The sequence below is a fragment of the Taudactylus pleione genome, unplaced genomic scaffold (genome assembly GCF_031769625.1).
Source record: "Taudactylus pleione unplaced genomic scaffold, aTauple2 ptg000959l, whole genome shotgun sequence".
NCBI lineage: Eukaryota > Metazoa > Chordata > Amphibia > Anura > Myobatrachidae > Taudactylus > Taudactylus pleione.
Window position 1 is genome coordinate 1,106,650 of NW_028285360.1, and position 13,519 is coordinate 1,120,168.

General features: G+C 43.9%; 1 protein-coding gene across 2 annotated transcripts in view; it reads left to right on the forward strand.

Moving 5' to 3' along the window:
• The window catches only part of LOC148473163 (delta-type opioid receptor), a 45,581-nt gene extending 32,583 nt beyond the window's left edge, over nucleotides 1-12,998 (forward strand). For both annotated transcript variants that reach the window (XM_088460019.1, XM_088460018.1), the window contains exons 2-3: nucleotides 8,120-8,472; nucleotides 11,341-12,998. In XM_088460019.1, the coding sequence (XP_088316145.1) occupies nucleotides 8,120-8,472; nucleotides 11,341-11,873 (886 nt within the window). In that variant the 3' untranslated portion in view covers nucleotides 11,874-12,998. The remainder of the gene's footprint in view (nucleotides 1-8,119; nucleotides 8,473-11,340) is intronic.
• Nucleotides 12,999-13,519: the final 521 nt, after the last annotated feature.

The following is a 13,519-nucleotide window of genomic DNA, read 5'->3' on the forward strand; positions in this document are numbered from 1 at the left end:
GCCCTGATTCAGAGCGAGCGCTCTGTCAGAGTGTCCGGCTCTAAATCAGGGCCTCTGTCCCATATTGTATATTGGTCCAGCCAAATGTCAATAGGGAAAAGTGCTTAGTGGTGTGTTATGTGATCCAGTCATGGGTCAGAGGGTTTTTGAACATACTGTAGAAAGAGAAGTAATGTAGGTTTGAGTGTGCAATGGTGTAAACAGATAGAAGAGTCTAGAGAGGTTTATAGGGTGGTTTGGGAATTTGGTAAGCTTGCCCATAAATATGGAGGCAAATGAAAAGTCTTAGGGGTAAATTTACTAAGATTCGTGAGTGGTGAGTTTGGGAGAGAGTTCTGTAATCTCGCTCCTAAAACTTGGGTGAGATCTCAAACTCTTCTCACCATCAGGCAAACTCGGAAGTACAGTACTTTTCATGAAAAAGATGCAGTTTGCAAATTTACTAAGATTCGAGATTTCAATCTCAGGTGAGATTAGATCAAACTCGCACAGAAATTGAAGTTTCAAACACTCACCCTCCTGAGCTGTGAGTTTGCCAGAAACATAAACAGATCACTGTGATTTGTGTATGTTTCTGCATGTGTAGTTAATGTATAGTGTTTATATAAAAAAAAATTGATGCAGGGTCTCCCCGCAAAAGCCATAACCAGCCCCGGACTGGTCAGCCAGGCCTGGTTCCTAAAAATGACAGGGTACAAAACGAGTAGGGTTCCCCCGTAATTTAGGAACCAGCACCTGGCTGCAGGGCCAGTACTGGTTCTAAATATAGGGGTAAAAATATTGTGTAGGGGTCCTCCTATATTTAAAACCAGCACCAACCCCAAACAGACTGGGGTATAAGGCCACAGCCAGGAGACCCTATTATCGGGTCTCCATGGCCAAAGCATTCTCACCACAAGCTGGTCAGGCCAAGCCAGGGATCTCAGGGGAGGTTGGGACCCTCCAAAAAAGTGATCCCCCCTCTCCTGAAACCCCAGGCTTGGTCTGAAGCCCGGGGCTCTTCTCCGCACCCCTGGGCTGTGAGTACGGGGGTAATAAAGTGCAAAATAGTAGAAAACGATTGTATTTTACAGTGGAACTACAGGTGCCATCATGCCTGCTTTTGGCACGTGTGGAACTACAAGTGCCAGCAGGCGGCTGGCACCCATACCCACACTGTAAAATAAATAGTTAAAAAACCACAGTACTCACACATCGTATCTAGTAAACTTTATTACATACACCTAACCCACTTACACATACTTACCTGTCCCCAGCTGGTCTGTCCACTTCTCCAGTAGAAATCCAATGAGTACACCCGTATCCACAGCCCAGGGGCGCAGGAAAGAGCACCGGGCTTCAGACCAAGCCTGGGGTTTCGGTAGATGGGGGACCCCTTCTTGTGGGGGTCCCCACCTCCCCTGAGATCCCCAGCTTGGCCTGACTGGCTTGGAGTGTGAATGCTTTGGCCATGGAGACCCGGTAATAGGGTCTCATAGCTGTGGCATTACACCCTGGTTGGTTTGGGACCGGTGCTGGTTTTAAATATAGGGGGACCCATACATAATTTTTTCCCCCCTATATTTAAAATCAATACTGGCCTTGCAGGCAGGTGCTGGTTCCTAAATTATGGGGGAACCCTACACGTTTTGTTCCCCGTAATTTTTGGAACCAGGACTGGCTGTGCAGTCCAGAGCTGGTTAAGCTTTTGAGGGGGACCCTACGTAATTTTTTTTAAAACATTTAACTAGTTTTTTACAGCTCCCTTCACATACTGTATCTACTGATATGTGCAGGCTGCTAGCTCACGAGAGTTTTGCAGAGAGAAAACACTGCAATCTCGGGTGAGTAATCTCATCTAAACTTGCAACTCGGTGGAGATATCTTGATTTGCTTCAGCATTGGAAAACTCTCTTTCAGCTAAACTCACTTCTTAGTAGGGGTGTGCACCGGCCACTTTTCGTGTTTTGGTTTTGGATCTGGATCTTTCTTCGTGTTTTGGATCTGGATTGGTTTTGCCAAAACCACCCTTCCGTGTTTTGGGTTCTGGGTTTTGTGTTTTGGATCTGTATTTTTTTGAAAAAAAGCATAAAAACAGCTAAAATCACAGAATTTGTAGGTTTTTCTGCTCCTATGCTATTATTAACCTCAATAACCTTAATTTCCACTAATTTCCAGTCTATTCTGAATACCTCACACCTCACAATAGTGTTTTTATGTCCAAAAGGTTGCACCGAGGTAGCTGGATGACTATGCTAAGCGACACGAGTGGGCGGCACAAACACGTGACCCATCTAGGCGTGAAACTGCAGTGGCAGACAGGATGGCATTGAAAAACTAGGCCCCAAACTGTACATAATGCAAAGAAAAAAAAGAGGTGCAAGATGGAATTGTCCTTGGGCCCTCCCACCCACCCTTATGTTGTATAAACAGGACATGCACACTTTAACAAACCAATCATTTCAGCGCCAGGGTCAGCCACACAACTGTGGCTGAAATGATTGGTTCGTTTGGGCCCCCACAAAACAAGCTGGCAATTAATCTGTCCCTGCACAAACTGGCTCTACGGAGGCAAGATGTCATCCTCATCCTCCTCATCCACCGATTCCTCACCCTCTTCAGTGTGTACATCCTCATCCTCACAGAGTATTAATTCGTCCCTGCTGCAACCACAGGTCCCTCTGTACGTTCTGGAGGCTGGTCTCCCTGGAAGAGTTGATAATTCATTTTATGAACATCATCTTCTCCACATTTTGTGGAAGCAACCTCCTACGCCTTTCGCTGACAAGGTTCCCGGCTGCACTAAACACTCTTTCGGAGTACACACTGGAGGGGGGGCAACTCAGGTAAAATAGAGCCAGTTTGTACAGGGACCTCCAAATTGCTTCTTTTTCCTGCCAGTACAGGTACGGACTGTCTGACATGCCTACTTGGATGCTGTCACCGATGTAATCCTTTAACAGACAGACGCACGCTTGTCGCTGCTGCTTTGAGGATTCAAGTGCGGCTACAGCCCACACAATTCACAAAGACAGAAAAAAAAAAAGAATATTTTTATTGTTTGTGGAGCACACTTTGAGGGTTACACCACCCTTTAACAGACAGACGCACGCTTGTCGCTGCTGCTTTGAGGATGCAAGTGCGGCTACAGCCCACACAATTCACAAAGACAGAAAAAAGAAGAAGAATATTTTTATTGTTTGTGTAGCACACTTTGAGGGTGTCACCACCCTTTAACAGACAGACGCACGCTTGTCGCTGCTGCTTTAAGGATGCAGGTGCGGCTAGAGCCCACACATTTCACAAAGACCGAAAAAAAAAGAACAATATTTTAATTGTTTGTGTAGCACACTTTGAGGGTGTCACCACCCTTTAACAGACAGACGCACGCTTGTCGCTGCTGCTTTAAGGATGCAGGTGCGGCTACAGCCCACACATTTCACAAAGACAGAAAAAAAAAGAACAATATTTTAATTGTTTGTGTAGCACACTTTGAGGGTGTCACCACCCTTTAACAGACAGACGCACGCTTGTCGCTGCTGCTTTGAGGATGCAGGTGGAATCTAGACGGGATTTGGAACCGAGGACACACTACCTCCATCAATTGTCTAAATCCCACTGCACCAATGTCGGATACCGGATGCACGTCTAACACCAACATAGCAGTCAAGGCCTCAGTTATACGTTTTGCTTCAGGATGACTGCTGTCGTACTTCATCCTCATCGCTAGGGACTGTTGGAGGGTCAATTGTTTAGTAAAAGTAGTGATGTTCCTACTTCCTCTCTGGGATGATGAACAACTCCCAGCAGCAGCAACAGCACTAGGAGGAAGTGGTTCTTGATCTTTCCCTATTTTATTTTTATCGGAGAAAGTTTGGTCCTCCATTTATGTTATATTGATATATATACGTGCGGCTAAAGCGCACACAAACACAGAAAATATTTTTTTATTTTTGCTGGAGAGTAGTGCACTTTGTGGGTTACACCACCCTTTTAAAAAATGAGCCAGCCGGCTCTTTACTTATGGGACACAGGCGCACGCTTGGCGCTGCTCCTTTGTTGATGCACGTGCAGCCACAGTGCACACAAGTCACAAACACAGAAAATATATATTTTTTTGGTTTGGAGTGTACTTTGGGGGTTACAGAACCCTTTAACGGTCAAGCCAGCCGGCCCTTTACTTATGACACAGGCGCACGCTTGGCACTACTTTGTTGATGCACGTGCGGCTACTGCGCACACAATTCACAAACACAGAAAATATTTTTTTTTTTGGTTTGGACTGGACTGTACTTTCGGGGGTTACAGCACCCTTTAACGGTCAAGCCAGCCGGCCCTTTACTTATGACACAGGCGCACGCTTGGCACTACTTTGTTGATGCACGTGCGGCTACTGCACACACAATTCACAAACACAGAAAATAATTTTTTTTTTGGTTTGGACTGGACTGTACTTTCGGGGGTTACAGCACCCTTTAACGGTCAAGCCAGCCGGCCCTTTACTTATGACACAGGCGCACGCTTGGCACTACTTTGTTGATGCACGTGCGGCTACTGCGCACACAATTCACAAACACAGAAAATAATTTTTTTTTTGGTTTGGACTGGAGTGTACTTTGGGGGTTACAGCACCCTTTAACGGTCAAGCCAGCCGGCCCTTTACTTATGACACAGGCGCACGCTTGGCACTACTTTGTTGATGCACGTGCGGCTACTGCGCACACAATTCACAAACACAGAAAATAATTTTTTTTTTGGTTTGGACTGGAGTGTACTTTCGGGGGTTACAGCACCCTTTAACGGTCAAGCCAGCCGGCCCTTTACTTATGACACAGGCGCACGCTTGGCACTACTTTGTTGATGCACGTGCGGCTACTGCGCACACAATTCACAAACACAGAAAATAATTATTTTTTTGGTTTGGACTGGAGTGTACTTTGGGGGTTACAGCACCCTTTAACGGTCAAGCCAGCCGGCCCTTTACTTATGACACAGGCGCACGCTTGGCACTACTTTGTTGATGCACATGCGGCTACTGCGCACACAATTCACAAACACAGAAAATAATTTTTTTTTTGGTTTGGACTGGAGTGTACTTTGGGGGTTACAGCACCCTTTAACGGTCAAGCCAGCCGGCCCTTTACTTATGACACAGGCGCACGCTTGGCACTACTTTGTTGATGCACGTGCGGCTACTGCGCACACAATTCACAAACACAGAAAATAATTTTTTTTTTGGTTTGGACTGGAGTGTACTTTCGGGGGTTACAGCACCCTTAACGGTCAAGCCAGCCGGCCCTTTACTTATGACACAGGCGCACGCTTGGCACTACTTTGTTGATGCACGTGCGGCTACTGCGCACACAATTCACAAACACAGAAAATAATTTTTTTTTTGGTTTGGACTGGAGTGTACTTTCGGGGGTTACAGCACCCTTAACGGTCAAGCCAGCCGGCCCTTTACTTATGACACAGGCGCACGCTTGGCACTACTTTGTTGATGCACGTGCGGCTACTGCGCACACAATTCACAAACACAGAAAATATATTATTTTTTTAGCACTTGGGGGGAGCACCCCTGATGGACAGAGCACCCCCTGGACAACACTACAGCACCCCTTTAGGACTGGGACACTGCACAGGACTTTGGAGTGGACACAGCCCCTATGGAGAACTGACTGCACAACACAGTCCAGCCAGCCCCTATGGACTTTGAAGTAGTGGACACAGCCCCTATTAGCCAGCCCCTATGGACTTTGAAGTAGTGGACAACAGCAGCACTACACTACACTACACTACACAGCCCTGACTCCCACCCTCCCTCTTCACTGTCCACAGCCGAGTGACAAAATGGCGCCGACGCGGGTACCTTATATAGGATCCAAAACCCGCGAGACTCGGAAGGCGGGATGATGACGTTTTGCCTCGATTTCAGATCCGAGTCAGGCGGGAAAAGTCGAGCCTGATTCGGATCGGACTCGGATCGGGGGGGCTCGGGGGGGTTCGGATTTCAGAAATCCGAACCCGCTCACCCCTACTTCTTAGTAAATTTGCGAGATGAAAAACTGGAAAATCACCCGAGATTCGGCTATGCAAATCGAGATTAAAAAAAATAAAAACTCGACCAAACTCGAATCTTAAATTTACCCCTTAATGTGCAAGGGAGGGAATTCCACAGAGTGTATGCTGCCTGAAAATAGCCCTGTAAGTGGGAGCAGCTAATGACTGTGGTCGAGTTGGGAGACTTTTTGAGGTAAATAAGAGATGTATGTTGGTGTAGTGTTGTTGATAGGCTTGTACTGTATATTAGTAGAATTATTTTATATTTATATTTGGTAAATTACAGACAACCAATGTAGGGACTAACAAAGAAAAGTAGCAGTAGAATGCTTTGTGAGGACCTTTTTCTAGCTGCTGCGTTAAAAATAGATTGTAGGGATAAAGCTCTGTTTAGCGGAAGACCAGTAACAAGGCTAAGACAATAGCCAATTCGGAAAAAAATGAGTCCCGGAACTGAATGTTTGCAGTGTCTTTCTATGTCTTTCTCCGCAGTACAGTTTTTAAGTCAGATTTTGTTTTAGTTTACCAAATGTTTCTTATAGCTTTCCTAATCAATCCTTCTTGTTTGCTTTATTATTTAAAAAGTGAGTATACCACTGATGTGCAACAAAATGATAATTATCCCACATGTACTCAGATGACAGCAATCTAGCATTAATTTACCTAATGTATTATTGTTACTTGCCTTGAGTGCTGGACTAACCATCTGGCTCTTCTGGCATATGCCAGAAGGGCCGATGTCCAGATGGGCTGGTCTGGCTGTCCGCAGGAACGCCCGAGCAGTCAGCACCGCCTCCCTCCCAGTCAATACTGTCCTCGAGCACATGCAGGGAGAAGAACGTTGAGGCGGCTGTGTGCTGATGAGGACACCAGCGCTGACACGCTGCACAGCATCTCTGGGTCAGGGCAGTCATTAAATCTATCTAAATTAAAGGTTGGTGTTGCTGTAATTGAACAGAAATTGAAAACTGTGTGGCATAATGTGTATGGGGCATTACTGTGTGTGGCATAATGTGTTATAATAACTGGCACTACTACTGCATGACAGAATGTGTTATACTTATAAGGCACTACTACTGCTTAGCATAATGTGTTATAGGGCACTACTATTGCATGTCATAATGTGGTATAAGGCACTACTATTGCATAGCATAATGTGTTATAAGACACTACTTCTGCATGGCATAAAGTGTTATAAGGGGCATGGTATAATGTGATATAAGGCACTACTACTGCATGGCATGTGTTATAAGGGACACTGCTACTGTGTGGCATAATGTGTTATAAGGGGCACTACTTGCGTGGCATAATGTGTTATAAGGCACTATACTGTGTAGTGTCAAGTGAATAAGAGTCACTACTGTGCTGTGTAATGTGTCTAAGGTTGAATTGGCGGTACTATAGTGTGGTCATGCCCCTTGCAAGCAAGAGCACGCCCCTTTTTTGTGAGCCCCATACTTTACAATGTGTAGGGGACCACAAATGCTCTTTATATACACAGGGGACCAAAATGTTAGTTAAGGCTCTGCTTTGGTGTGCACAGATGTGTACCCCTCTGGGTTCAGCACCTCTGCCCTAAAAAAATCATACAGTGAATTTTATCTAATCATCTACAACTGCTAAGCTAAGGCTTGATCAATTGGGAAAATGCCATCTCTTTTCTTTATGTGTGACCTACACCAGTGAAGTGCCAGCTTTACCTAAAAGAACCAACCAAATACCAGATGTCTGACTATGGCACATGTATGAGCTCTGTTGTGTATATTTTAATACAGAGAATGATTTACACTTGTATGTTGTTAGTTATTAATGTTGTTATTAATTATATTTGTAAGAACATAGACTAAGAAGTAGGAGGAGCCAGGAATAGTAAGGGGAGGAGCCTACATCTGAGGCCAGATTCTGACACCGAGATGGGCCTGTGTGCTTTAAATGCCAGGGCCTATTTTTAGTCCCAGACCAGCCCTGCTTGCCTATACTTTTCCTAAAACAAAAGAAAATTGTATATTTTGGGGACATTGAGACATCAACATTTATTTTCATGGGTCACCTACATATTCAACTTGCATGTGCTTCACAGGTACACCAAGATGAAGACGGCAACCAACATTTACATCTTTAATCTGGCACTGGCTGATGCTCTGGCTACCAGCACCTTACCTTTCCAGAGTGCCAAGTACCTCATGGAGACCTGGCCATTTGGAGAAATCCTCTGCAAGGTTGTTCTCTCAATAGACTACTATAACATGTTCACCAGTATTTTCACTTTGACCATGATGAGTGTGGACCGTTATGTGGCTGTGTGCCATCCTGTACGAGCTCTGGACTTTCGAACCCCCTCTAAGGCAAAAGCTATAAATGTCTGCATTTGGATTTTGTCATCAGTTATTGGAGTTCCCATTATGGTCATGGCGGTTACTAAAACAAATAAAGGTAGGTGGGAGCTATGGTGAAGTGTAAATCTTTTATTGTAACAGTCTAAGGGCCTAATGTAGTCTAAGGGCCTAATGCTGAACTGGACGTAGTCTAAAGCTGGCCACACACTAGAACAACTTACATCCAACCAGCCAACTTGTTGATTGGTTGGAATGAAAATCTGGTAAGGAATGGGAGTAAATGATTATCAGCAATTTACTCCTAAATGCCAGAAAACAGATGAAAATGGTCGTCAGACAAGTTTGTTAAATGTTTGATCTAAACTATTTGTTCATACAACAGTTTTGGTCCATTTTTCAGCGTCTGGGAGCAAGTTGCTGATTGTATTCTTTACCAGATTTTCATTCCAACCAATCTACTAGTTGGCTGGTTGGACAGATAATCTTTAGATGTGTGGCCAGCTTAAGGGCCTAATGCTGAACTGGACGTAGTCTAAGGGCCTAATGCTGAACTGGACGGAGTCTAAGGGCCTAATGCTGAACTGGACGTAGTCTAAGGGCCTATTGCTGAACTAGACAAATGCACTGCGGTGTATGCTGAATTGCTCGCTTGCTGACACTTACGCTTGTGAGCTGAGACACATTATGAGTGAGGGAAGTAGTGGTCTAATGTAGGCGGAGCACAGTAGGGTTGTGTTTGCATAATAACGAACAGGTGTAGAACCGTATGGAGATGCTTAGATATAAATCTGTCAGTAACCATAACTGTGCCTTAACTGTGCCTGGGAGCTGGTGTTGATGACGGTGATCAGCACTAGCTAGCTGCTTATGATTGGATAATTGCAAATTCACCTCTGAAGTTGATATGTGCATTCTTCACTGATTGTTAATAAATTATATGTTTTTATGACCACATTTTAAAAATAATGTGCTCTTTTCATTCATATGCAAAAGGAATATTTGCTTTATTACAGAGGGTTTTTAATTTAAATCAAACAAATTGCAACTGCATCTTCCGCTATCGAAGCAAATGTTAACAAAGATTTCTGGTGGAATGTAAGTGTATCTAGCTGTAAGTATGCTTGATGTAAACCTGATGCATGTGCCACTGATAGAGATCTGAGACATCTTGTGATGCATACACCTCAGCATATGACAGTAAGTATGCTATATTTCCTTGCAGTATGTTTAGCGTAAATTTTGTCCAATAAGCATCCAGCTCAGCATTAGGCCCTAAATGCCTCCATGAGACACACTGTAAGTGTAGTGTTCCATGAGCACAATGCATCGAAGCACAAGATGACAGTGATACAGAGATGTGCGGAGTTATAAAACCAAATATGTCAGTGAAACAGTGACTCACTTTATTCAGGATTTTGCAAATAATGGGTTACATCTCTCATTATTATTATGTAACTCTTCATTTGGTACAGACAGGACATAGCTTTTTCACATCACAATGAAGCCACATTGATTGAGACAAAAGTGAAAGCATCAGTTTTGTTCTCACTTTATACATTATGACAGTAAGACAGAGTACAAAGCATTCATATACCAACTGCCACAGGGAATCTGTGCTCAGCTGGTCCTAGCTTTAACAACTTGGCTGTGCGAACTTTGTTTCATACAGGTGTGTACGGTATGACAGTAATATGTGGTATGTATTACCCGATAATTAACATATGAATAGAGCCCTTAAACTGCCCCTGCAGAGGCAAACGCAGGATTTTTACAGGGGGGTTTCCGAACACACACATATATATACTGTAGATATATAGATATATATTGTATATATATAAATATATATATATATATAAATATGTGTGTATATATATATATATATATATATAATACATACACACACATGCATATATATATATATATATATACACACATACATATGTCACATATACCTCACACACATACCTACTGCATGTCACACATACTTTACACACACACTTACCTTGCAACAGCTGTGAATTGTAGACCCGATAAGGATGGGACCTGGCAGGCTGGCACCATGTAATTAGGCCCCTACCCCTAGCATCAAAATGCCGCAATTTGCGGATTAATTGTGGAATTTTGCCGTGAGGGGGCAGGGCTTAAGAAAATGGTGCATACTCTCCAGTGTGCCGGGGGGGGGGGTTCTGGGTACTCAGAAACCCCCCTGGGTGCGCTAGTGCCCTGGGAGCAGTCTTTTATTTTTTCACAAGGTTCCTCCTGAGAATTTGACACTGCAGATGTGCATAGTGTCAGTTTCTGGAGCTGGATGGAGGTTGTGGAAGTGTGATCGTAAACCATCTCCTGTGAGAATGCCTCCATAGGCATAAAGCGGTTTATGTCATTTGAGGATGGCGTAAACCAACGGGCCAAACTCCGAAAAACTTAACTTTTTGGAGTTCATTACATAGGGGTCAGACTGTAGTCCCCATTGAAAATAATGGTGACTGTGGTTTACGGTGCTAATTAGCCTTTTGCAGGAGATTTCCTTCTTCATTAGCCTATTAGTACTTAGCAATAATTCATACAAATATGCATAAACTGCAGTTACTACATCATTTATGAAAAAAAGGCTTGATAAATACTTCATTAATTTGATGGGATTGCAACGTAACAACCCTGTGCTGTTTCCACTATCTATCAGTCTGTGGATTTTTAGCTTACCATTTTCCACTCCATATCATAATACTGTCCCTGTCACGTGCAGTCATACTCTCACTCACAGACCTGTGATCAAGTCACTGCTTTATATCTCCTGAAATATTCTGTACTGCTGTGAACATTACAATTACTTGGTTGTGTACATAAATTATTTTCTCATCACTTTCAAATGTTTATATAGATTTAAAAGTAATGAATTGTACATACAGTAAAAGATTCCAGCAATTATGTTTATCCTGTTTCTTTTTTTCTTTGCCTTGAACAGCTGGCACAATTTCCTGCACTCTTCAATTCCCTCGCCCAGATTGGTACTGGGACACTGTAACCAAAATCTGTGTCTTCATTTTTGCCTTTGTAGTGCCAGTCTTGGTCATTACAGTATGCTATGGGTTAATGATCCTGCGCCTCCGCAGTGTTCGTCTCCTGTCTGGCTCAAGAGAGAAGGACCGCAACCTGCGCCGCATAACCCGTATGGTCCTGGTTGTGGTGGCTGCCTTTATCATCTGTTGGACACCTATTCATATCTTTGTCATTGTGTGGACCATGGTGGACATTGACAAGAGGAATCCCTATGTTGTGGCTAGCTGGCATTTCTGCATCGCCCTGGGGTACACCAATAGCAGCCTGAACCCTGTCCTGTATGCCTTCTTAGATGAAAATTTCAAGAGATGCTTCCGAGAATTCTGCCTTCCTTTCCGATCCCATTCCGAGCAGAGCAGTTTTAGCAGAGCCCGTAACACTACGCGGGACCAAGTGTCCACCTGTGCTCAGTCGCACGCCCCAGACAAGCCGGTATGACTAGACATGGTTGGCCGAAGGAGAGGGTCCCGAGGCTGCAGAGGAGAAGATCTGAACTCAGAAGTCACTCAGGTTACCAGTACTACTGAATTTTAGCAGGAAACGTCATTGGTCCCTTCTGAACGAAAATTGTTTGGAATATAGAGCTATTCACCTTCCAACGAGAATCTTTGTGGTCTGAACTGAAAAGACAACTTTCATACTTTTCCTGTTAACAACCACACTACCTTTTCATAACTGGATCATGTGACTGAAGAGCTCAGCAGCAGCTGGAGGGCTATACCGCAAGGTTACTAATGATATTGCTACATAGGTATCTTCCAGAAAATGAAAAACTCAACTACTTAACTAGCTGAAAAGAAACAGTTTACTGAAGTATTACTGTAAACCAACGAATACTATATAATTAATTGGCTGGGTGTAGTGCTTGTCCTCAGGGGTAGAAGTATGGGAGACAATGGAGGCACCGGGCGCCAGCACTGAAGGGGCACCTCCTCCATCACCCTCAATATATTCACCCCATTTAGGGCTGTAAATATGGGTGCTAGGGGACACTAAATGATAACTTTCCTTCGGGCATCTGGGATGAACTTATGCGACTGATTGCCCTACTGCCCCAATTTTCAACTAACAGATGTATTTGTCTTGACCTTATACTGTATGTTCCACAGCTGCAGAGGGCGAGTTCCCGGATAATTCATATCTTTAAATCTTGTAAACAACAAGAAAGGGAGGACATTTTGTGAGTTTGTTTACTTGTTTGTGGTTTGTGGTTTCTAACTGGGAGGTCAATACTGGCACTGCTACAATCTAAATAAGACAACACAATTGCTACAATTCAATCAGGAAAACAACTAAGAAGTGAAAACCAGTAATCTGCACAGATTCAAATTCACGCAATCATAACATAAAAACAATGTTAGTTTCTTACTATACAAAAAACTCACTTCTACTTTGGGCATTGATTTAGACAACTGTCTAAACTCCTGTACACAATTCTCCCAGACTACACATGATTTTTAAGAAAAGAAGCAATAAACAACTTGCACAAAAAGCTTGGAAACTATAATGAACAATTTGTTTGCCTGAGGTAAAGCCTTCTGATTCTATGTTACTTTACATATATGACTGTATGCCACACGATGTGTTATAGACAGAAAAGGCTGCAAACTTGATGGACTGCGCCTAAAATTGTTTATATTTCAACAGCATAACAGGTGTATGTAGTATTGTAGTTACTGGGGATCTTGAATACAGTACCTCCCAATTTATGGGATATTAAAGTAGGGATGCTTATTGAGCGCCAAAAGAGCACATCCGGAAAAGGGTCATGGCATCATGGAGAAGGGGCATAACTTCACACCCCTGTTTTTATCTCTTCTCCGCATTGTGCAGATCCCGTACATCTATTCACCTGCCGCGGTGAGAGGGTTCCCTGCAACTCTCCCCCCACCAGCACCCCCTGCAGGACACAGGTGGAAGAGCAGGACTACAGCCCCAGGCCTCCACATAAACATTGGCCCATCATCATGGCAGCAGTGGCATCATAAGGGGGGGTGCGGGCCGCATCCGGGTGTCACCCACCGAGAGAGGTGCTAACTCCTCCTCAGTGACAAGAGCCGGGTGCTGCACTGTAGCATTACATG